General features: G+C 38.4%; 1 protein-coding gene across 1 annotated transcript in view; it reads right to left on the bottom strand.

Annotated features, from left to right (window-relative positions):
* Window positions 1-22,881, bottom strand: part of Ac76E (adenylate cyclase type 2 Ac76E) — a gene marked incomplete in the record, with an annotated part of 460,518 nt that extends 437,637 nt beyond the window's left edge. Inside the window, 2 exon segments of the mRNA XM_081745497.1 lie at window positions 15,732-15,890; window positions 22,760-22,881. Of these exon segments, the coding sequence (XP_081601623.1) occupies window positions 15,732-15,890; window positions 22,760-22,881 (281 nt within the window).
* Between the last annotated feature and the right edge of the window lie 3,924 nt (window positions 22,882-26,805).

The raw sequence follows: 26,805 nt of genomic DNA, 5'->3' as shown, positions 1-26,805 counted from the left end.
CACGACTCAAATGACCATGGCTAAGGTCGAATCATTTTTCTCCGGCAAAGTGATTTCGAAAGAACTGTAGCCCCCAAGGTCACCTGATTTAACACCACCTGACTTTTTTCCTCTGAGTTTGAATAAAAGGAAAGGTCTACAGAAACAAATCTCACAACTCGGAAGATTTACAAAAGAACATCATCCGTGAATTCCAAGCAGTGACACCAGAGGTTCTGGCAGCAACATTCGAGAATCTGCAGCGTCGTGATCAACTGTGTTTACAAGTCGAGAGCGGTCACTTGCAGCACCTGTGATTCACCTTTGAACAAGATATGGCATGTTCATTTCATTTCCTGATTTTTATGCAAGACTTTTAAGTGTAATTTATGCAAATGTTTATGGGGCCTCTTTCGAGTGGGACACTCCCTAGTATATAGGGAAGTAATATATATATCTTAATTTTAATCTGTAAGAGACAAGACACTATTGAACAGCTTGAAACGAATCAACAAGTAACTATAATGACAATATATCGAATCCAGTGACGATACAAAACAGGGACATGAGTGGTGAGCTCTCTCGCGACTGAGCAGAAGACGTATTGTATTGTAATGTAGAACATGTAATGCGAGAAGTGATCAGAAAGTAAGATTACAAAGCGTGCAATTAAACGTGTATATATTATTTCATACAACCAATACAACCAACACATAGGACATACATTAAGTTATTTTCCGACATACTCTTCATATCGGTTGCTGCACTTCGTAGGGTGAGTCTGAAGATTTCTTCCTGGAAAAAAATCTTATCCTTGCGTGTTGAGCCACGAAGTGTTTCACTTTCTCGACTGAAGCGACGCGATGGCCTCCTAGGTGCTACTTAAAGTGCGGAGACAGGTGAAATTCGCTTGGAGCGAGGTCCGGGCTGTAGAAAAGGTGGTCAATGAAGTCCCAGCAAAACTGCTTTAACAGTTTCTCGTGAGTGACTTATTCTCTACCAGCCGCAAACTTTCGACAACATTCTATGACATAGTAACTACATATTATAGTCTCAATGTCAACCTCTACCAGCTGCCGTTGAATTTCAGCCGCGGTTATATATTTCACTCATAGAAATCGAATAACTGAGCGGACTTCTTCGCGAGTCCAGTTTTCCAAACGCGTATTTTCGAAATACACTGAACTCTAGCCATAAGGCATTGTGAACGAGGCTACGCTTGGCAACAATGTAGGGAAAATGAATGACGTCTATATCGCGATTCAGTTGGTGACATCACGAGTCATGACGTACATATGGCACAAAGTAAACACCAGGTGCTGTCGGCCCTCATTACCGAGGGAGCTAGGGCAAGATAGTAGTAAGAAAAATCGTTTCTGGTGTGAGTTCAAACCCTGCCTAAGTAATTTTTTTATTATTTTTAATTTTTTATAACACTTCTTTCGTTAAAATAAGATTAAAAATAATATTCAAAAAGTGATTTAACGATTATTTTTTAAAAATTTTCATTAAATTTCTTTCATTAAAATATGTTTGCCCTTGTACTATGCAGATCCATAGCAAAAGTAGTAGTAGTAAAAGTAGTAATAGTAGTAGTATTAGTAGACGAAGAAGAAGAAGTAAAAGAGTAATAGTAGTAATAGTAGGAATGGGTTAGAATGCAATTCAGCACTCATTGGTTTCCGTGTGATGTTGCCAAACGTAATGCCTTCCGGCTAGGGCTGAGTGTCGAAAATATGCTTTCCAAACCAGTCGCCATTTGTGTTTACCTACAACTAGCGCCTTAAGTGGCGGATGGTTGAAACTCTGCGCAGTTGCCAACTCCAGACATTAACATTACCATACACTTCTCGTTCCTCTATAACAGACAAAACTCCAGAGATATTAGCCTAGTAACCTTAGTTTCTGATCCTTCCTCGTGTTAGAGCTCTTTCTGGCCTTCCATGTACCCCATTCTACCGCTGATGCAGTCAATGATCGGACTTGACGTGGAAAACAATATTAACATGTTTTTTGGTACAATTGTATTATATGATGTTGAGATCTAAAATTATGTGAAAATATATCATTGATACTTAATATTTACAGATTATGCTGTGATCGATTGACAACAGACGCCTTCGATCAACTTTTTATTTATCCTGTGATAATGATTCTGTTCTATGATAAATCATGTAACAAAGGAAATCAAAATTTTAACTAGCACAAATACAGTCTGTCACGAAAGAAGATACTACAAAATAAGTTTAAGAACATTATCTTACCCAATCATATGTTCACAACACTGGATAATAAATTTTGAAACATTATAAAACTTCACGTTGAAAATTATTGTTTCCTGTAAAGTGCGTAACCATGAACGATTCTTCATTGTTGCACGTAGCCCTCATTATTTACATAGAACAGAGTGATAGAAAAATGTAATAAGGAATGCTCTTTCTTTTACCTATTTATGTATCGAGTAGCTATGTCTATTTTTGGATTTACTGAATGGTGTATTATATACGTACCAATTCTTCAAAATATACCACCATATTTTTTGAGTACCATTCAACACACAATAATACAGAATAACGCTATAATCCAAATCTCGAATATTCACGGTATAATATTTAGATACCAAAACTCTTCACATAGGGTTACGGCGAGGAAATTGCGGTATAGTATGTTTAGCCTTTTGGAGCGGAGTTTTTCATTATAGTAGTAACAACCGTAACATCAAACCGAAAGGGATATATTCCGCAGAATCATGTATTTTGTCAGAATGATCTCTGGAATCATGGAGACGATAAAAGATGGTCCTCTTTCTACACAGAGAAAAATGTATAATCCAGTCGGCATGTAAATGCTGTTTTTACCAGGTTACGCGCGTCACCACATTAAGTAATGTTGTTCCATCAGTAGTACGATCTACACCACCGTCCAGCGAAAATTTTGTATTGTGGGACCACAATTTCAAATCTAGAATTAACGCCATACCCATTGCGACGGTGGTAACTTACGTATATAATGTTGTTACTACCTTCCTACGAGTGTCCCCTCTTGATTCTTTCTAAATCTGTGACTCCCTACTTTACGAAACTAATAGTTTTTAACACGAAATCAATCATGTGAATAAAATTATCCAATCACAGCGAGTCTAATTCGACGCCGAACTCCAGACTTGGCATGGTGTTCCCACCTGCTGTACTTTTATACATGAAATTACATTACTTAAGGAGAGCACCCGCGTAAATACGATGTATCCACACGGAAATCCTAGTGCTTTTTTCTCAGTGTATCATATTCCGACAGATACACTTATACCTCGTCCAGATTCACAATAAACTGTTACTGCGTCCTGCAAGATGGCGTTCGTATAGCTTCCAATTGATCTTGCTCAGTATGATATGACAGAAACACAACACATGAACTCGAGTTTTAAGTTTCTACTAGCTGAAACCTGCGCTCTCTACATAGCGCATCATTCATATATGAGCATGAATCTCCTTGTCATTCCTCACAACATCTGTACATGTTCCTTTACAGACACAAGCGAAAGACGTCTTGATAAAAGAATCGGCAAGGAATTTTTTCGATGATTTTTTCAATATCTCGCACGGTTTGCAAGATTTGAGCCTACTTCCAGTTGGAGTTTCTTATTCATGTATGATCTGCATTTTCTTTTTTCTTGCATGTTGTATGTAATAAGAAAATACATTACACACACAATTAATTGTAATGTCAGTAATATATGTTGTTAATTGGGCACTCCAAACAATAAAGACTCATCGTAGACTGGAGAAATGGTTATCCTTCGTTTTTCATTATAATTTGGTCTTGAAACAAACTCCTGAGAGGTATGCAACTCTTGTATACAAGTATGGGTGTTGGAATATATAAGTCGTAGGATATTATTACTGTTTTAAAATTTCAACACTTTCAGTGTACCCCTAAAAAACTTAATAAAGAAAAAATAACCAAGTTTTTAAAAATATACAATTAGAACTGAACAATCTACACAAAATTTGGAATCGACCAGCGAAAATGGCACATTTTTAGCACTTGTGGTTTTCGAAATCTCATTGTCGAGAGAATTGGAGACAAACATACCTTGACCACAATCTTGATATACATTGGTATAAACTTTTCTTGACCACAAACATATAAACCTAGCAATTTAATATATAGATACCAGATAAAAATCTTACCCAATTTTACAATTTACCGTCATGGCAGAATGTTGAACTGTTCCTTCCTAATACTCTTTGAGATAGTAGATTGACATATTCAAATACTTCATGACAGTATGAGTTGCAGGAGTTTTGAAATTTCTGAAAACTTCTGCTTTGTATTTGAAGTGATAAGAACGTCACTGAAGAGATGCAGATGATAATGAAGAATAGGAAGGAATCTCCCCAAGGAACATACATTTTGTAACAGGGTTGTATCGTTTAAAACAAAATGTTTAAAACAAATGATTAAAACTTGTTTTAAGCAATTGATTTTGATTAAAACAAATTTTATATACGTTTTAAACATTGTGTTTTAAACACGTGTATTTTTAAGACTTGTTTTAAACATATGTTTATTATTATAGTTTTTTTATTTTTGTAAAAAAAAAATCTGCCAGAGAAAGAAAATTGTTCAAAAGTGCTTCCCATTCTGAAGACTATTTTCTTCCTATGTGAATGTTTTGATTTTTCATGGGTACAGCAGGTCAATCTGGTGATCTACAATTTATTTTGTTTTCTCTTGTTTTAAACGTTTATTGCATTGTTTAAATGTTTATCAGTTAAGTTACGAGAAAGTGTCGTAGTTGAAGGTTGGACTACTTGTAGAACTTAAAAAATAAATAAAAGAATTATCATGAAAACAAGTTTTTGTGTTGTACTCAGGATACAAACAAAGGGTTCTTTGCTAAATTCCTGTTCTGAAATTAAAATATCGCAGGCATTCACTGATACAGTACAAGTTGATTCTCAGTCTCCGTACATACATACATTAGAGAAAGGAAGAGTCCGAAACATGATAAGGTGTAATCTAGAGTTAGTTTCATATGATTGCCGCCAGAGAGGGACGTCCGTTTATAGGTCTTCCGCCTCTTAGCCTGAATTTTAGATTTTGGGGTAGTAATTGCAGATTTAGGAACCTTTTGCTGAGCAAAGTTCACAGTAAAATTTGAAGTTCTTACACCGGATAAATTCAGACTTTGATCACTTATAATCCATTTCATTGACTTAAGGAGCTATAGGACTATATTCCTCTCTTGTAAGTTTTTTCCCCCAAGGATTCCAAAGGTGGCTCTACTTTCGAGTTTCGGATCTGCGTAAAATTCTGCAAATTGGACCTAAGCAACTTTCCAGTTTTAATAATCTATATTTCCTCCGTATTATTTCTGTGTAAGAGCCTCAAACTTGTAATGTTGGACCTAGCTTATCAAAAGGTTTCTAAAACTGCCTTACTGCCCCTAAAATCTGAAATTCAGGGAGAGGGTGGAGGTGGCTGCCCTCTTGCCCTACTGACGCCCCTGTCTAGCGGCTGTCATATGAAACTATCGAAGCGTGGGCTGTCATATCCCACGCGGCCCTTTCACGTGGGTTTACATTTCAGACTATTGACTCCAAAGACATTGCGTCTTGAAATAGAATTCATTTGCTAAGCAAAACCGAACCTTATTGAATATGGACTTGGATCCATTGTGGTCTGAACCCCCAATTATTACTTTTCTTTAATAAATTATTGACTTAAAAAAAAACAAGGAATTTCATAGGCTTGAAAAAATATTCTAAAGTTAGCACATGAATTATGCCTCAAACATTACTTTTCGAAAATTTATTATTTTAAAATAATTTTATTAGCATCAGTGTTCTGAAATAGTAACCAAATTTAGTAACTAAAATCTCACCCGTATCCACGAAACGCGAGTGTAGCATCTAACGGCATAATTAAGAATCTTTCAGAAGAAGTAAGTCCCAAATGACTTATTTTAGAGCTAAGATAACCGCACAAGCGGATTTTTGGTAAAATTCTAGCCCTAAAACATGTAACACGACTCCTTTTGCATTCGAAAGTTCGAATACCAATCAAAGATGTCCACCATAATACTTGATAGCACCATATGATGTGACAAATTATTTCCAAGGTTCATGATTCTCCGTCAACCCTTTCTCAACACAAGAGTGTGAGGACTTTTGTTTCACGATGTACATTGATTGATTGTGGGAAATCTCCATATTTGTAGATTTTAAAATCTACCTAAAGAGCTTATTACAAAGAAAGTACTTATGAGAGTCGCTGGCAAGAGAGTGTAATAAAAGGGGTCGTGGTATGAAATAAGTTGAGAATTACTATTCTATAATCAGTGGTGCCCAACCCCCTTATGTCCATGACGCACCCCCCGCAATTGTCTATCCATAGCTGTTCTTCCATGAAAAAAAAATCTTTTCGATTAATTTTTACACCGCATCAAACATATTTATATAGATTTTTAACACCGCCAAATATTTCAATGACGCAGTTTGCGTCATAGCCCCCCCCTTGTGGGCACCCCTGCTATAATGAAATATTCTATACAATAACCAACACAACACAGTGTAGTCTTAACCAGGAAAAAATAATTGAAAAAGTCAGTTTCAAATAAAGAGCAAAACGTCTTAAGAAACCAGTTATTACACGATTTTGAAATATATGTTAGAAATCATGTTTTAAACTGTTCAAAACGTTTAAAATACGTTTTTTGTGTGTTTTAAAACATGTGTAAACATTTTGAACATCTGTTTCATGTTTTCAACACGTTTTGTTCTCATTTTTGTTTTAAAAACTACTTTTTCTTCAAGTCTGTTTTGAACCACATCAGGAGTTCGCCGGCAACTCCAATATCTACAACGAAGCAGGGGCAAAAGTGAGGGGAAACGCGGAGTGACGTCGTTCCCCTACTTCCAAAGGTTATCTATGGCGTCCCTTCACTTCCTAAAAGTTACAATGGGCAAAGATAGGCATGGAGAACGGCGTGACGTCATGCGTCCCTCACAATTTTCAGATCCACCTTTACCCCTGCAACGAAGAGTCGAGTTACAGCAAGATTGGGCCCCATGTTGCTATTCAAAATGCGTTGATTTCTTTCTTTGGGACAAACATCTTTTGTTACACACGTATTGTTTGGCTATACCTATCATACAAACAATATAGGAAATAACCCAAATGTAGCCTTCCCAAGTGACCATAATTGTCGAAATCATATGGCAAGTAACACATACAAGAGCCATTCTCGCTGGAAGATCAATGAAGTATTTTCGAACTATACCTGCAATCACATGTTCACTGGTGCTGCTACCTAGCGATCGAATTCCTTATCATAAACCTGTAATGATCTTATGTCGGCATTGTATCTCCACACAAGTAGTTTGGAAATCTATCGTACTTTGAAACGTAAAAGCAAACTCACTTGTTCTCTTATATTATGACTGATTTATTTTTGAGTCTCTATTTCACATATTTCCTTTTTATTTTTGTAAATTTTCTTCCCACTCACTTCATACAACGAAGCATTATTTAGATAACGGTTATTGATCTAACGAGAAGAGATCTGTAGTAACACATTTATCTGTATTACTGAAATTGAATACGGAAACAGTGCTGTACTAGAATATATCGAATCCAAATGTTTACTACGACATCTGCACGGAGAATACGTTATATATATATGCTTTACACATACTATCTTTTCCCCGCTTAGTTGTTACATCAAGCCATTGCAGGATGTCTGACATCTAACAGCTTTTGTATGTTTCGTATACGTATGTTACATACGACAGACATCCGTCCATCTATATGTGAGAGCCTGACCGCCTATATACAGTTTTCTTTCATAAAAATTAGTACTTTTCGATTTTCTCAAAAAGTACGCATCAGAACTTACCTTCAAGCATGTCTTTTACTTCAGCTTAATGGGACCTATTGATTAATATTGTCTTATCTTCGGAGAATGTTATAGTTAAGCCAAGATTAAAGTTTAAGAATTAATCCTAATATTCAGCTACATTATAACTCATTAAGCATACTATGTAAACTGTAGTCTTGCTAATGTCATAATGGAAAAGCTGAATACGATTATACTATACAATATCAGTTTCATCTTGATAAGTAGCGTGGTTATATTACTGCATCAATTTTCAGGTTCCCAAAAAATATCTTCAATTATTTCTTAAGACCCTAATGCGAAAGTAATTTTACAAAGCCGGCAGTAAAATTACAGCAGTCATACAACAAATACAGCCAAAAGATAGTACATACATTGGGTTATTTTTCGACATAGTCTCCATACCGGTTGAAGAATTGTCGCATCGTTGGATGAGTTTGAAGATTTCCTCCTGGTAAAAATCATATCCTTATGTATTCAGCTACGTTGTCACCAAATGTTTTAATTCCTCGTCTGAAGCGAAGTGACGGCCTCCTAGGTGATCTTTCAAGTACGGGAACAGGTGAAAGTCGTTCGGTGCGAGGTCTGAGCTATAGGGAGCAGAGCCGATGATGTCCCAGCTGAACTGATCAATAGCGTGATTATCGGCCTCTGCGCTTCTCGTCGGTAACATTTTGTTTACCAGTCGCAAACTTTCGACATCATTCTGTGTTATGTCGACGAGATATTACAGTCTCTTCGTAAACTTCTACCAGCTGCAGGTAGGAATGCGCACGAGTCGAGACATATATCGAATCACATTCGAGTTGAGACACACTTTGTAGAATTAGAGTCAAGTCGAGAGTGCTCGTAAAAATCTAGACTCGACTCGAATGTCTCGAAATTTTTTCTATAATTTTAAATATTATTTTCAAAAAAGTATTCACTCAGAAACAGCATTCGAAACAATTCCAGCATTTATTACTATAGACAAGTACAGAACTCGTAAACTTAATAGTTAATCTTTCGAGTTCATGATTTAATTTTCAGCTCAATACAGTTAATTAGTGAAGTGCTGGCCTGTGTAGAATGTGAAAGGCGCGCGATCTATCTGAGTTTGACCGAGGACAGGTTGTAATGGCCCGGAGACTTGGCACGAGAATTTCGGAAACTGCAGGACTAGTCGGGTGTTCGAGGAGTGCTGTGGTGAATGTTTTCAATAAGTGGCGAAACCAAGGGGAAACGACGTCCAAACGTCGAGGGGTTGGACGCCCCCAACTCATTACATATGTCGGACGTCGTAGGATGAGCGGACTGGTAAAAGAGGACAGGCAGCGAACTGTAGCGGAACCAAGATCAGACTTTAATGCTGGTTAAAGTACAAGTGTGTCTGAACACACAGTACACCGAACACTCCTAACAACGGGCATCCGCAGCCGACGACACATCCATGTGCGAACGTTAACTTCACGACATTGGGAACTACGACTGAAATGAACACGTGACCATCGCCACTGGTCCTTGGCGCAGTAGCAGAGCGTTGCATTGTGTGATGAATCCCAATACCTTCTTCATCATGACGATGGGAGAGTACAAATCCGTCGTTTCCAAGGGAACAGCTCTTTGATATCTGTAGTGTCTGTACTGTGGGACAGAGACAAGCTGGCGGCAGCTTAATTATGCTCTGGGGGACATTCACTTGAGCTTCCATCTGCCTAGTAGAGCTCGAGCAAGGCACCATGACAGCCGAGGCGTATCACACAATGCTTGCAGACTACGTACACCCCTTCATGACGACTATGTTTCCCAACAGTAGTGGCATTTTTCAACAAGATAATGCACTATGTCACAAGGCCAGGTGTGATGAAGTAGTTCGAGGAACACAGGAGCGAGTTTCAAGTGATGTGCTGGCCCACCAACTCGCCGGATCTAAACCCAATCGAACACATCTGGGATGTGATTGAACATGACGTCAGAGCGCATCGCTCCCTCCCCGGAATTTACGGGAAATAGGTGACTGTATGTGCACATGGTATCCTGCCAACTCTCTCCAGCGACCTACCAAGGATCATTGCGTCCATGCCAAGACGCGTCGCCGTTGTTATCCTTGCTAAAGGTTGACATACTGACAATTAGGTAGGTAATCATAATGTTTTGGTTGATGTGTGCATATATTTTAACTCGTATATTTTATCTCGACTCGAATTTTGAGACATCTCGTCTCGAATTCGAGTCGAGTTGAGAGAGAAACTGTCGAGTCGAGACACAAGTTCAAACAGAAACATATTTTCGAGTCGAGACAGGCTTAAATCTCGACTCGACTCGAATCGTGCGCATCCCTAGCTGTAGTTGAATTTTAGCCGCAGTTATTTATTTTGCCCACAGAAATCGAATAACGTACCAGACTTCTTCGTCGCCATTTGTGTTTATCTACAACTAAACGGCGTGACAAACATCTTGGCATTTGAAGGAGGCGCTCTAAGTTCTTTATAAATGCTGCTAGCAAGTGAGAGGCCTCTGGTATTGCCACGTTTATTTTGTACACATCCATGTCTACACCCTGTCACCTGATCGCGCTGTAGTTTGTCTGCTTAGCCCCAGCCACACCCCTTTACCACTTGGCAACGTCACTCCAGAGCTTGCATTTTATTCGTTTAGTTCAAATGCCAAGATGTTTGTCATAGGCTTTAATGCCGATGTAGATAGCGAATGGCTGAAACTCTCCACAGTTGCCAACTCCATGTATTACAATTATCGGACACTTCTAATTTCCTCTATAACAGACGAAACTCCAGAAACATCGGCCTTATTTTCTGATCCTCCCTCGTAATATTGTGGAGTTTCCTGTTCACATTTGATTTTTTTTTACTGTTCTACAGTATTTTATTTGAATAGATGTTCTTTACAACCATTCACAAAATTGTGTAATCCGCATAGAACACAGTACTTGGATTAGGGAACGGACAGTTCCAAGACAGAAAGCATGTTTAACAGAATTACAGTTTTGACGGTATTGTAACGTACTATAAATATTACACAATTCCGTCTTTCTTGTTACCTTTCATTCAAATTGTAAAACAGAACGGAGACACTGAGAGCGAGAGAGAGGGAGATGATTCCACCTCAGAAGGTCTAACTTAGACAGCTCTTGACGTAACATGCCTCTTGACATTCAAACTTTACTCCTCAGGTAGTTTCGCTTCCTTTATTGTCTTGTTTTTGTCATTCATTTCTGTTTCTCTCTTTATCATTCTCTTTCTCTGTTGCTCTTTATCTTCTCTCTAGATTTGTGTCTTACTGGTTTGAGACTTCCGAAATCCAAGATGTTGTTCATCCTTATGATGCTTTTGTTTCTTTTAGTTTCCGTTTCAGTTATCATTTTGTCTGTATCTCCCAAGTTCCTCATTTCACTACTCCGTAAATTCCTTTTAAACCGTGTAACGGAGTTAGTTATTCTTGCACTCGTACACGATGCGTCTCTTGAAAATACTGGAACCAGCGAAGTTGACTTTTTATTTTTAAGTAAAACTAGGAGCAAAAAGACAGTATCTGGCCAGTGTATTTTCTTATCTTGTTAACACTATCCTAGACCATACTTCTGTATTCGAAACCAATAAACTGGTTTACAAAATTCAACTGTTTTGTTTGTTTTTCAGAACTTAAAGAAGACATACTGTATCTTCCCACATGCTGGCTCGAGAAATTACAGTGAAAACATTGCATGTATTAAGATAAGCAAGTTCATTCATACTAAAACCTTATGATACATGTATTGGGTTAGTGTAATTGAAATGTTTGAATGACTTGTGTCACCATCGAAGCCTGAAAAATTGATATTATACCTTGAGCTCCTCTATGGCAATGTGGATTAGCGTACGCGCTGGGTTCGATTCCCAGTGGCAGCCCATGCGGTTCGGATCTCACGTTAAGCTGTAGGTTCATATCTCACGTAGACTCGGTGCTGAAAGGGATCTAAACTCAAATCTATCTAACTACTATACTTTGTTAGCCAAAGCTGTCTCTAGCTTCAGCTCCAGCCACAATTTCGACATCGCTCAATCAGGGGTAACAGTGAGGGGGGAACGAGGGTGATGACATCCCCAACCTCCAAAAATATGTACGGCTTCCCCCAATTTCTAAAAAGGATATAATGGGCAAAGTTAGGCAGGGGAACGACGTGACGTCATGCCGCTACCTACCGTCCCCTACCTTTTTAGATCCACTCTTACCAATTCACTCAGCCAATGGTTGGATTCCATAAAGAAAGAAATCTGGATCTACGATGCGAAGACTCCTCATCCGCACGTTACACTGCCCGGTCATCAGGAAAGTTCTTCTCTCCAAAGAAGTAATATCATTTTATTTTATTTGATATGAGTTCACGATCCCTTTCAGCAGGGAGGCTATGTGAGACGTGGACCTACAATTTAATGTGGGATCTGAACCACGTGAGCTTCCGGCGGGAATTGAACCCCGGTTTCCTGTGTCATATGCGAGTACTCTTTCCCGTAACCACAATAGAGTTGTGTCTCAAGAAGTAATCGAGATGCTGGAAGAGGTGGTAGTCTGTGGGAGAGACATGAGGAAAATACGGTCGGTGAGAAAGAAATGTATACGAAAACTCATGGGGAGTCCCCATGAGACATGAAATCGGAGATTTCAACCGCACAATCGGGGGCTGCGGTGGCTCAGTGATAGAGCGTTCACCTCTGATGCATTGGGTCTTTGGTTCGATCCTAGCTCGCGCCATGTGAACTTTGTGGTGGACAAACACCGTGTGCATGGGTTTCCTCGGGGTTCTCTCGTTTCCTCCCACTTTCTTCATTCCATCATTTTATTAATTTCTCATCATCACCGTCTCCTTTAGCCTAGCCGGCATAAAAGTGGGACGTAAAATTTAAAGATTTCATTTCATTTCACTTCAATCGCACAATCTCAATATTGTTCCTTCCATGTTCAAGCTAAGGATATTCTTAATACAATGTAAGCCAACAGAAGACTAAAGAGACATTTAAGACAACTATCCAGAGGATTAATGAGGGAGAAACAAAATTCCCATTAAACATCGTTAATTGCGTTAACCGTTTTTGCTTCAAGCGGTACATATAATAATATACTGTGGACTTTAGGAATGATAATCATTATTCACATTTCTTTACCTATTGCATAATCTCACTATTATCTGTTTAACCATACTTTTAAACGAAGATAAACAATAATATTAGTATTAATCCAATGTTCTCGGGATTTCTGCCAGAGTGAGTGTACTCTGGCAGCAGTCACTCTGGCAGCAATCTCGAGAACATTGGATTAATAGTAGACGCCAGCAAAGCTTCAAGATCATGATAATATTAGTATCCTTTCGCTGTTCAAAAATATGATTGGCTAGTGATGCACTGCTCTTACTTTCACACGAAGAGGAACAAATCACAGGTGGAATTTAATAATCTTTATGTATAATGCAATTTTTATGCAGAAAAAGTACAATACATCTACATGGTTAAATTGGCGCATAAATTACTGCACATCCCTAACTATAAAATTGTTATTATTTCATTCAATATATTCGGTTGGAATGTTATGATTAGGGATGCGCACGAGACGAGTCGAGACAGGATTTTCTTGACAAAATTCGAGTCGAGACACGACTCTTCCAATAGAGAAATATATACTTTTCGAGTCGAAACATCACTTTTACAGCATATTTTCGAGACGAGACAGCCACAAATCTTGTCTCGTGCGCATCCCTAGTTATGAGATCATTTGCATCACATTTTTGTTATTTACAATAATGTCATGGTTGTGTATGACTGTTTTATAGTAAAATAATAATTAAAAGTGGTGGACTATTTTTCGGAGAAGCACACGACTCGATAGGCTAAGAGCAAATTGGTGTGGTTTAGTTACATGTAGCTTTGTTTATCGCAATCTAGAGGTAAGGCGGTACAGATAATAGTTATATTATGCCCCTATAAGCCTTGATCCTTATAACCGCAGATATATGTCACTACAGTGGAGCATAATACAACTATTATCTGTTCCGCTTTACCTCTAGACTGTGATAAACAAAGCCACATGTAACTAAACCACGCCGATTTGCTGTTGGCCTACCGACCCGTGTACTCCTCCGCAAAATAGTTCACCACTTTTAATTATTATTTTACTATAAAATAATAATTCACAAGTATGGTATTATTATAATTGACAAAAATATAATTAATACAGATTATCTCATAACATTCCATCCGAGTATTTTAAATGAAATGATAACAATACTACATTTAAGGATGAGCAGTAATTTATTCGCGAAGGGTTTTGTTGCACTAATTTCAGAAGTTCATAAAATAGTCAGACCTGAAAGGCTTAATCCAATTTCTTAAAACGCATGGGTAGGACTCACCTCTCTCGATGTATCTCATCTTCATTCTCCATCAGCTTTTAGCCCTACAAAATCACCTTTATCCAACGATTTTCATAAAAACTTCCGGTGTTCCCGTGCAAAACACGTGACCATCTATTGCAGCCACGGTGACAGATCGCTCACTTCTGGTACGAGGATTCGATCCCAGGCATGATTTTTCTCGGTGTTCTCTCATTTCCTCCCACAACTCTGTTCCCTCAATTCTTCGATTTAATCACACACTTCCATTAATTATCCGCTTCCATTAGACTAAAGAGGATAGCCATGGTACCACAATTCATATTAAAAGTTTTATTTCATTTCACGTGACCAGCTCGTCTATACGTCTCATTCTAATGCTCCCAATATATCTGGCGATACGCATACAATTCAATCTATTTCGTCTTTATGATGACACATAAACTGCAGTAGTGTATATAGTTCCACGTCCCGTACTGCTTTCAGTGTCTCATTTACTTCTTTACATTTGCTTCGGACATGTATTATTTATCTCTCAAAGGTAGTACCTAACTTTTTGCATATATATATATATATATATATATATATATATATATATATATATATATATATATATATATATATATGTGTGTGTGTGTGTGTGTGTGTGTGTTTTATACATCTTCAGTTCTGAAATCTTCTAAATTAGTCGCGGAAGTGATGATTTCATCAGAGGGATGGCCCTCTGAAGGGTGATAAATCTAACAGAGTCACGAAATTGACCCTCCCCACACCGAGACATTTCTCCGATCGGGCTCAACCTTGGTTATCAGCATTTTTACAATGACACTTTCAATAAAAGTTTTATTCATAGACTTCTTGGAGGAAATCTGCAGTAATCAGTGCGTTGTGTTAGTAATCATTTTGCACATGATAATGGAACATATTTTCCATTCATATTATACTTTTTATGCCCTTGTTAACTTATAGTTACTTGTCACTGTTACGCATATTCAGAAACTTCTACAATTGAGAGTATGTCAAAAAATATGAAGAAAAGACCAAGTAAAAGTCTTACCTGAAAGTACGTGCTTAATGTGAGTGTTGCACAAAGTAAAAGTAAAATTCAACACAGGCTTCAACAAGATTATTCAAAATAAACTAGTCATTTTCGATTGGATCTCTTGTGACGTCATATATTGATGCTCCTATTCTAAGTGATCAAGACGAAGAGAACAGAAAACTTTTGGTTGATAAGACAGTAGGGTGATAAGATCAACGGCGTAGTCGATAGATTTGCAGATATCCTACTCGTGAAACTATGACTATAACTACTTGTACACCGTAAACACTTGTTTACGCAATTCCCTCCCTCTCCTCCTTTGCTTGGCTTTGTTCTCTCCCCTTTTTTGTTCAACCTTTTCTCTCTATCGTTTCTTGGATCGCAAAGCGTCCTCAAGTTCAAACATCGGTCATTTGGAAGTAGCTGTTATAGTACTTTAAATTAGTACTTACCCAGGAACACCGCCTGATTCCATATGGTTGGCCAACGTGACGTCATCACTCCATACATCGAACTGCCACTTGCGAAGTCCTAACACTCCACACAGCACATTCCCCGTGTGAATTCCAATTCGCATATCAACGTTGAATCCAGTTGCTTCACGGACGAACCTATGTAATCATAGAGAGATATTTTCATTAAGTTTATTGTTATAATCGTATTACAGTACACAGTATGTTTTATACTTTTTTCTATAAAGATACTAACCTATACTAATTGTTACATCACCGCTAGGAATACCGCATGACTAGGCTTGCCAGACGTCCAGGTTTGCCTGGGACAATCCCGATTTCGAGGGATCGTCCCAGTGTCCCGGCCGGTTTCGTGTTTAATCCCGGTCAGACGCAGAAATTTAGTTTTTAGTTGCAAAGCTATTTAATAATTTCTACCGTTTCCCCCATAGAGAAATTTAATGGATGGGTCAACAGTAACAGGACTAACGCTCTGTAAAATGAACTTTGCAATATTTTACAGTAAATTCTTTGATAAAATATAGAACAAAGATTCATTCAAGTGAAAAGTATAAACCTAAATAATGTGTAGTAGTTCTTGTTTTCCTCCTCGTTTTACGGGCAGTCGTTCTTTCCGAAAAAGTGTTCGGGGGGGGGGGAGGGCACTGCTGTTACTATTTTATTTATTATTATATTATAGACGTATTACTTTGGTCTCGTCCGCGGGCACTCTCAGAGCTCCGGGAGGAAGCAGTGCCCCCCAAAAAACAAGTCTGGAAGAAACACTGTTTGCGGGTATTAAACTAGTTAGTTGTTAAATTTTTGGTATGATAAAATGTTTTTCTACGCATATATTTCAGCAGAAACGAGTCTTGAGACAAACAAATTGAACTACTTGAGAAATTAGAACACCAAATTTGACCTATTGAACAGAAAATTTTGAGATTAAAATACCTCAAACTGACTTCTGCGTTATTATTATTATTATTATTATTGGTATTATCAACCAAAATATGGTCTTTGTGCATACTAATATTTATGTGGTGTAAGTTTTGTTTGAATTTCGAGTAGTGTGTAAGAATAAATGTTATGTTACAATTCTGAAAAACGTACATAAAATTTCATTGTGTATGTGTTTTGATAAGTTGAGAATTTATCACGATAATTTTTGATAAAATATTAGCATTAACAATGTCCCAGTTTGAAGCTTCAGGAATCTGGCAAGTCTATAAATGACAATAAATATACAATTTGCTACTTAATATAATTCTTATATAAAGGGTGCGGCAGAAATAGTTAGACGATTTTTTTTTTTTTTTTTTTGCAAATTAAATATTTTAATGACCTTTTATGAACAAAAGTTTTACATGTCCAGAATGTACATTCAAAAGCATTACATATGGTTACTACGTCTTGAAAATTATGTCAGTGAGGTGTGCACCATGGTTATTCAACAGATCTCTGCACGTCGCCTCACAGCACTCACGGCTCGTTGAACCGTGTCTAGCGGGGTTTGGTGATTGCATATTGAATGGATTAACACAAATCCTGTAATGTTGCAGGTTTTGTTGCATACATTTGTTGCTTCAAGTAACCCCATAGGAAGAAGTCACATGTCGATAGGTCGAGCGAGCGTGCAGGCCAAGGAACATTGCCGCGACGAGAGACAACCCGTCCTGGAAACATCCTCCCAAGAATGTTGATCGATGCAATTGCTGTGTGTGACGTGGCCCCGTCTTGTTGGAACCACATCTGTCTGGGAGTAAAAAGGTTTCGAGCATGTCCACATATCGAGCACACGTGACAGTTACAGTGTTACCATCCTCGTTGAAAAAGTATGGTCCAATGATCCCATCAAAATAAACAACACACCATACTGTTATTTTAGGGCTATGAAGGGGCACTTCATGCAACAATCTTGGATTTCAGGGTGCCCAGTAACGAAAATTCTGCTTATTTACACACCCATTATTGTGAAAATGAGCCTCGTCGGACATGATTAACCTCTGTAGAAAGTTTGGGTTCTCATTAATCATTTGCAACAGCATATTGCAGAATTGTACGCGAGCATTAAAATCCTCAGGGAGCAACATGAAAATCATCTGAATTTTGAATGGGGGGAAGTGTAAGTCCTGGTGTAATATTCTCCGCACACTCCTATCTGACATTCCAAGTTACGCAACATGCCGACGAGCTGAACGCCTTGGACTTCTAATTAATGCTTCTTGAACCCTCTCTATGTTGCCTGGTGTTCTCACTGAACTTCGACGAGCTGGGGATTTCTCTGATCTTGCAGAAGCCGAAGCTCGGAACTTCTTCAACCAATTAAGAATAGCTTATCGTGTCGGTACTAGTCCATTTCTGCCAATGTTAAAATGACTCCGAAACTTACGCTGCGTAATTGTTGCAGAGTCTTTGTTCTTGAAGAAACACTACACTGCGAAAGCGCAATGTTCGTCCGACCAACGCTCCATGGCTACTGACGGAAGGCTTACGTAATTCTTCCAATACTGCGCATTCGCACCGAACAGTCGAACAAACCTACATGTATTGCATACACAATGCTTTGAACCACTTTACAAACCTATTTTTCTTTAAAAAGGGGTAATATGTTACCCTTCTTTTATTTTTATTTTGTATTGAGAATTTAAACTACCAATTTAAACAATACGTACAGTACCATGTTTCTCTAGCTAGGTGGGATAAATTATATTTACATTAATGTCAATGGGAAAAGTAGTTTCATATAAAACGTGTTCGTATTTAGATTGAGTGTTCTAAGAATAGGTTTTATCTCCATCTTTAATTCTTTATTGGAACCGAAATTGATTAATCCATCATTTCTGGTTACAATAGTGAATTTCTATGGTTTACAAATGAATTGTACTTTTACAATATGAAACGAAACTCACTTGAGAGGATATACGAGGATGATTCAGAAAGTAGTCCATCTAAGCCCACTATTTGGCCAATAGTAGTTCAAACATTCTGAGCTATTTGTCATTAATGCTCTGATGTGTAGGCTATAGAATGTCACTTGTTTTACCTTCCTATCTCTTCTCGTTCCATAGTAATGGAACCATATATCGAATCTAGTGATGACGTCCGGTTGAAACAGCGGGATGTCATTGAATTTCTGACTGCGGAATGTTGTGCACTCAGGACCATTCAACGCCAGCGACGAGTCGTGGATACACCAATATGACCCGGAAACGAAGTGTCAGTCGATGGAGTACCGCCACATGTCCTCTCCTCCGCCCAAGAGTTCAAACTTGCCCCATCTGCTGGCAAAGTGTTGTTGGCAATCTGCCTCATCCTGCCTCTAGTCCGGATCTTGTGCCCTACGACTTTTGTCTCTTCCCCAAACTTAAGGATCACCTTTATGGCCCAACGCTACAGTTGTGACGCGGAGGTGGAAGCAGAAGTTCGGCAATGGTTTCTTCAGCAGCCACCACAATTCTTCGCCGATGGCATGAAAATTCTTGTTTCGCGTTAGTGCAAGTGTGTTGCCCTTAATGGGGACTATGTTGAAAAATTATGCCATCATTTGTAGCTGACATTCCAAGTTTTCCATTGATACCTGTATTGGTGGTATTTGTCAAACACAAATAAATGTATCTCCTTGGAGGCATTACTTTTTGAACCACCCTAGTATTACGTATCTAGAAATTGATTTTAACAAGCGACTGTACAAAAACGCTTTTCAAAGCGGCTCAGTATCCTATCTCATCAGTAGTAGACCATTCGTTAGAAATTTAAATATTTCTATAAGTTATATCACTCAACTAAACTCAAAGAATTGCACAAGAATTCACATTCTGCAAATTGCAGTATTCATCTACTCCTCCAGACTTTTATTTCCATTAACCTCCTATAACATGGCGCAGAATAGTAAGGCATAATTCAAGTTAAACAGCATAAAATATATTGTACAGCAGTAAATTAATAAATAGTAGAATGACTTATAGCTTGTAATGTATGCTTTATTTCCACCAGCACTGTGCACATGAAACATATTAAGGGTTAAAAAAAATGAGGCTTCAAAAACCAAAGCATGTCTCTCCAGGCCTGAGCATTCATCTTCCTTGATGAGACACTACTAAAAGAATTGATCGCCTCTTTAATGCGTGGCAAACAGGATGAATTTTAAAGAAGTTGATATTTTCAGAGTCCAGAGAGAGCAACGATAGAGTAGATTAATGGCTAGTACGCCAAATGAATACTTCTAAATAGCAATATTACTTTATATCCATATTAAAATCAATGTAACGGACTATATATTTTTTATTTTATGTTACATGCATAACACTGGTTAGAGTCCAAAACTCATTTTCAGTAATATAGGTAAAACGTATGTTGTAAAGCCTGATTGAAATACCCTACTCAATTATTGTGTTCGTTTTTGAAATCAAACAGAATAGCGTAACAAACCATATCTTTACCGATCTGTCAAGCAACCATAGGAAAAATTAATATGCAAGGGCGCCCATCAGGGGGGGGGGCAAGGTGGGGCACTCGCCTCCCCCATTTAGAGGAAATTGTGCTTCGGAAGATCGAAAACCAAGTAGATATTTTAGAATAGTTACCGCAAAATTTGAGACAACACTTGAAACGTTGCTTATACTTGCCCCCCTTGGAACCACAACATGGGCGCCCTTGTTAATATGCACAAATATAATTTCTCTTTGTCTTGACAGATTAAGTTTTCTATATACACTGAAGACCAAAAGTCGCTTGACATTAACAGTTATTAGGTCACAACAGCTGATTGCTAGAACGCTCATTTCTGGCGCATTAAATCCCTGGTTCAATCCCAGCTTCCGCAAAGTGGGTTTTATGATGGACAAACACCATGTATGGGGGTTTTCTCTGAGTTTTCTCATTTCGTCCCGCTTTCGTCATTCCACCATTATCATCCATCTTTTCATCATCATTTCCCTTTGCTTCGATAACTAAAAAATTGAGTAGTTATTTAGTTCTTAATTGATTAGTCATTGACAACGCTAAACTGGCTGAGCGCTCACCTGGTGGCTACGGCAACCCCCCCTTCCGAGACATGTATTGTAATGTAGTTTACATACTATATAAATCTATTATTTTCAGTATACCAAAACAATAAATAATAATAACAGGCGTCACCGAAAAAATTCTCTGTCCTTCCGCTTATCCCTCCTAAGAAGCTGGCATCATCATCGATTACAGTAGGGGAGAACAGGGTGGCCCGATCATGCTTGTTTTGAACAGGTGTAAAATACGAGCGGTGTTTGACCAGTACTGCGCTCTGCATTGAAGAACATTGAACTAACTCACAAACGCCAAAGATTGTGTTGCCATTACATTTCGTGTTGTCGAAGGGTTTCTTTTTTATTTCTGTGCAATTTCTTACAATTTTGCTGCGAATTTAAGTACACTCGGTCTTAACATTTATTTACTTTATTTGTTTCTGGGCATAAACAGTTTAATTTGCAACATTTTGATGTAAATTGCGTAAAAATGTTGCACCTATATTTTGCTCTGGGTTGAAATATCCATGTGACTCAATGATGGGGTAATGGTGATGGAACCTGTAGGGTGCCCGGATCAGGTGAGCGGTGCTTCCCGACATTATTTTAAATACTAAGCATCATGCATGCTGTACGTAAGTGCGTTTCTTCAAAACAATGCTCCGGAGTTATGGTTTTTCTATTGCTTGTTACAGATGCTTAGAACATGGTAAAGGTTAACGACCAAAATAAGTTGGTCAGAGACATTCAATAGGAGCTACTACGCTACGAGACCGAAACTTTAGTGGAACAGGTGGTGAACCAAAATTAGACTGTATACCTGTGTTTTCCAGCGAAGATGAACAATTACGCTCTGAAGGAATAAAGGCCATGGACCACCTCTTTTATGAATTGACACTGTTAAAAGTATGCAAGTTCCATTTGATTATACAGAAATGAAGAAAGTCCCCCCAAAAGTTTACAAAAACCACGCGTATTGCTGAAAAGTCTGATCGGAGGGTTTTTAAAAAAGAAATTTTGTCAGTTTTCGCAAACCAGAAGCAACTAGCTTTAACCGCATCACCACATTTAATCGAAATGGGTGCGACAACTTTGAGATTGTGATGAACACGCATAATTATCCTCAAAACTGCATATACAGGGTGTCTCAAAAGTTCCCTGCCATAGGGTAAATCTATTATTATCAGAAATGAAAAAATAAAATGAAATCTTTAAGTTTCACGTCCCACGATTATGATGGTTAGGCTAAAGGAGCTGGTGATCATGAGAGATGAATGAAATGGTGGAATGAAGAAAGTGGGAGGAAACGGGACAACCTCGAGGAAACTCATGAGCACAGTGTATGTCCACCACAATGTCCCCACGGCGCGAGTTGGACTCGAACCAAGGACCCCAAGCACCGAAGGTGGACGCTCTACCACTGAGCCACCGCGCCCCCTCAATTATTACCAGAGTTACAAGAAAATGCAAGAAAAAAAACTGTCTCCAAATATGATGTTTTCAATCTAAAGGATTTTTTTTTTTTAATAGGATGAATCGTTTCGGCTGTACACTCTTTATGTGCCCAATGTTAAATGAAAATGCAATGTTGCGATTTACTTGGACCCACAACATAAGTAAACGAAGTTACTGGTTGAAATGGGGGATGGCCATCGACAAGTTAGCGTAAAACACAGTAACGTTATTCACTTATGTTGTGAGTCTAGGTAAATCCAACGTATTCATTTAACATTGGGCTCATAAGGAGTGTACAGTCCAAACGGCTCGTCCAATTTAAAATATTCCTTCACTTTAGGCTGAAAATATCATATTTGGAAACAGTTTTCCCTCTTGCATTTTGTTGTAACTCTAATAATAACTGATTTACCCTATGACAGGGGACTTTTAAGACACCCTGTATAATATGGATGGAACAAGAGTAACAACATTCAGGATCTGGGAAATGTATTTTCATCTAAAGGGCGAAATGTATGTGAGATCTGTAGTTAGTCTATGGGTTTGTGCAATGAATGCAACTGGACTTACACATCACTCATGTTCGTAAAAAAAAGCCTTCTCATCTTGCAAAGGATAGCCCTCGCTGTGCTGCTTATGCCTGTTCGCACAACGGCTGGTCCAACGAAACTTTGTGATTTGACTTCATCCATGACGCAAATGCCAACTTTGATCGTAAAGTACTATTAGTTATTGATAATCATACAAGTCACGTTTCCATGGAGTTACATGAATTGTGCAGGCAGCATGACATTATAATGCCATCACTTCCTCCATGTATGACGCATCGCCCGCGGTCACTGGATGTGGCTTTCCTCTCACCTTTGAAGTCACTTTTCTGGCGTGAATGCGATCTGAAAAAGAAGTTGCAATGCCTGCTGAAGATTATGCCATACGACATAATCCTGGATTGTTCAATAATGCTTATTCTAAGGTTGCAACAATATCAAATGCTGTATCCGGATTAGAGGTGACTGGGATTTATCCTATGAATTCTGACATGCTTTTTGAGGTTGATTACTTCCCAGCAGAAGCATTACAGTCTAAAGAAGATATCCCAGATACGAGGGCGCCGATCCTGGAGGGGGGCGAGGCATCCCCTAAGCTCATGTGGGCCCCAGTATTGTATTTATGAATATACAATATTTTGCATAATTTGAATGCAATTTGTCTTACAATCCTCACATATATAGCTTCTGCATCTCAATGGGCCCCCCAAAATTTACAAAGAAATCGGCGCTCTTGCCCAGATATCCCTGTGCAAAGGCGATGAGATGTAAGGTTCACCATCTACTTCACAATAAACTACAACTGCAATAAAAAATAAACCACCATTTTCTGATCAAACACATTTTTCCTGTTCCTTGGATAGTGCATCGTCTACATCATCTTCTGAAACAAATGACCAAACCAACTAGTTGCAGTTTAGGAGATCTGGTTCCATTGCCTACGAAAAAGGGCAAATGCAAATGCCACAGAACCTTCTAAACAACACTCTGAGATATTAATATCGACTCCACGCAGAAGGCAGTTAGAAAGATCAAAAAAGAGTAATAACAAGCACAAAAGTTGGACACAGAAAAGGGGAGAAGATCTGTGAAAGGAAGACAAAAAATTAAGAGATATGAACGTAACAAAACTGGAATGCCATCAAGAAAAGGAAAGAAACTGAGGCGACGATTAAGGCACCAAAGATGAAGAAATTTATGAAGACGATTTATGTGACGATGATGAATGTGATAATATCCTAGGAAACATTGAAGAAGTTGGTTTCATTTGTGAGGAATATAGAATAAATGGAGAAGAGTGGTATCGAAGCACATCTTGTGGAGTGTAGGTTTATATGCTGTGCAGTGGTTTCGATACTCCTGAGGAATTTATATGTGACAGGAATTTATATGTGACAGATTCTGTGCGTGCTTTGTGTAACAGTATTATATAATAGATTCTGTACTATTTCGTTTCCTAACTATTTGTTATCAATGTTGTGGACTTGTGAACTTACTAGGGATGATTCCATACCGGGACCAAGTACCTGGATAAAACCTATATATCGTCTGAAAGCCCTTGCCAAAAGAAGTACGAAACCGTTTTCAAATCACGGGCAAACCCACAACCTGACCCTATAAGGAGCCAGATGTTGGTGTTTGCCACCCTATGTATGGCATATTCGACAGAAGTAAAAATGAATGTTACGATGCATCACGAGTAAGTGCCTGAGTCCATCATGATCCTTTTTAACTCATTGCTAGAACGTGACTCTGGCAAGAGTTTGGTAATATCGCTCTGCACCCAGACGTACCTATTTGGTCAGTGTTGCCAACGAATTGTAAATATAATGTGGCAAATGGTTTCTCTACCACTGGACGTATATCCATGTAACGTGGCATAAACATCATTCGTCACTAGAGAAAATATACTGTGGACGTATTTCTCTCTCAAAGACCACAGTTTGTCATGTTGCCAACCAATTGTAAAAATGAGAAGGTGTTAAACAGGTTCCGTACAATAAGACGTTTACACACCAAGCTTGGCAGAAATATCACACGATACTATAGCACAAAGACGTTGAGTGTGACCATCTTCCGTCCATTCTAGGTTATCAGTGTTTCCAACCAAGTGTAAAATCACAATGTTGCAAATGGAGTACGTACAAATATAAAACGAATATAAAACAAATGTGACAGAAGCAGCATTGGATAATGGAAAACATAGTGTGAGTGTTCCCGTCTCCCAAGCACCCCAGTTTGGCAGTGTTGCCAACTAATGCGAACATTCAAGATAATTCCATGAAGTCTACAGCATTGGCAAACATAATTAGACTGTGATCCTTGCTAGCTTTTCCATTGTCCAATGTTGGTTATGTCACATTTGTTATATATTGGTTAAATTGCAAGCACGTCACTTGCAACATCGTGATGCTCACATTTGGTTAGCAACACTGACAACCTAGAATGGTTGCGAAATGGTCACACTCAACGTCTTTTTGCTATATTATGTGATGTTTCGTGTGATTGTGTGATGTTTCTACCAAGGTTGGTGTATAAATTTCTCATCATACGAACCTGTTTTACACCTTCTCACTTTTACAATTGGTTGTCAATACTGACAAATTGAAGTCCTTGAGAGAGAAATACGTCCACAATATGTTTTCTCTAGTGACGAATGATGTTTATTCCATTGTATTTACATGGATATATGTGCAGTGGTAGAGGAACCATTTGCCACATTATATTTACAATTCGTTGGTAACACTGACCAAATAGGTATGTCTGGGTGCAAAGTGATATTACAAACCCTTGCCGGAACCACGTTCTAGCGACGAGCGAAAAAGGAACATAATGGGCTTAGATGCTTACGTGTTATGGGTCGTAACATTCATTTTTACTTCTGTCAAATATGTCATACATAGGGTCACAAGGGTCACAAACCCAACAAACTGACCCCTTATAGGGTGAAGTTGTGGGCTTTCCAGTGATTCGAAAACGGTTTCGTACTTTTCATGGCAAGAGCTTTCAGACGGTATATAGGTTACCTTCAGCTACTTGGTCCTGATATGGAATCCTCTCTAGTTAGGAAAATATTTTTTTAACGTTATTTTTTCTTAGAGTTACAAATTCTTAAGCGTCATTACTTCAATAGGCTTATCTAGTATTTGGGTGTATTCTTAAGAAACATTATTTTTTCTTATTTTGATAAAAGTTATTTATAATTTTATTTCTCTCATTTAAATAAAATGGGAATTTAATTGATCGCCATTACCGCGCAGTTGGAGAAACGCCGATCGAATATATATGTGGCATATATAACTTCTTTCATCGTGAGATTTTCTAACGTTTACATCACATAGACAGTATATTGGTCTGCCTCCACATCATATTTTGTTCATTTTCAGACTCGTCCACTATTTTTTTTTTTTCAGTTCTCCCTTAGGTTTACGGGGTTATCCCATTCTCCCCTATCAGTACCTGATTGACGTAAACATTACGCTGTGATGTGGTTCATAAATAATACACTGTAAAAAGGGTTTTACTAAGGACTCAAATGATTTTTTTTATTAAAAGACCTTATGGCCCATCCTGAATATTGAATCCAAGATCCCATCACATTCTGTATTAGGCGTGTACGATGCTAAGTTGCATGCAATTTTAGAGTTGCATTCAACATTAGATGCAATTTCTCGTACTGTATTGGGGGGGGGCGCGGTGGCCCAGTGTTGAGCGTTCACCTCTGGTGCTTGGGGTCCCGGGTTCGATCCCAGCCCCCGCCAAGTGAACTTTGTGGTGGACAAACACCGCGCTCGTGGGTTTTCTCGGGGTTCTCCCGTTTCCTCCCACTTTCTTCATTCCACCATTTCACTCATCTCTCATTATCACCGTCTCCTTTAGCCTAACCGGCATAACCGTGGGACGTAAAACTTAAAGATTTCATTTCATTTTTTCTCGTACTGTATTTTCATTCATGATTATTTCAAAGAAATAAATCAATAACACTGTGCGACATCATTTATACCTTTCGTATCACTTTTGGTTTTAAATATCCACTCTCAGCACATTCATAATCACTGTTAAAAACTC

Source organism: Thermobia domestica, chromosome 18 (genome assembly GCF_964235325.1).
Source record: "Thermobia domestica chromosome 18, izTheDome1.hap1.1, whole genome shotgun sequence".
NCBI lineage: Eukaryota > Metazoa > Arthropoda > Insecta > Zygentoma > Lepismatidae > Thermobia > Thermobia domestica.
The sequence above is the reverse complement of the archived record's forward strand: the minus strand, read 5'-3'. Positions and strand labels throughout refer to the sequence as shown.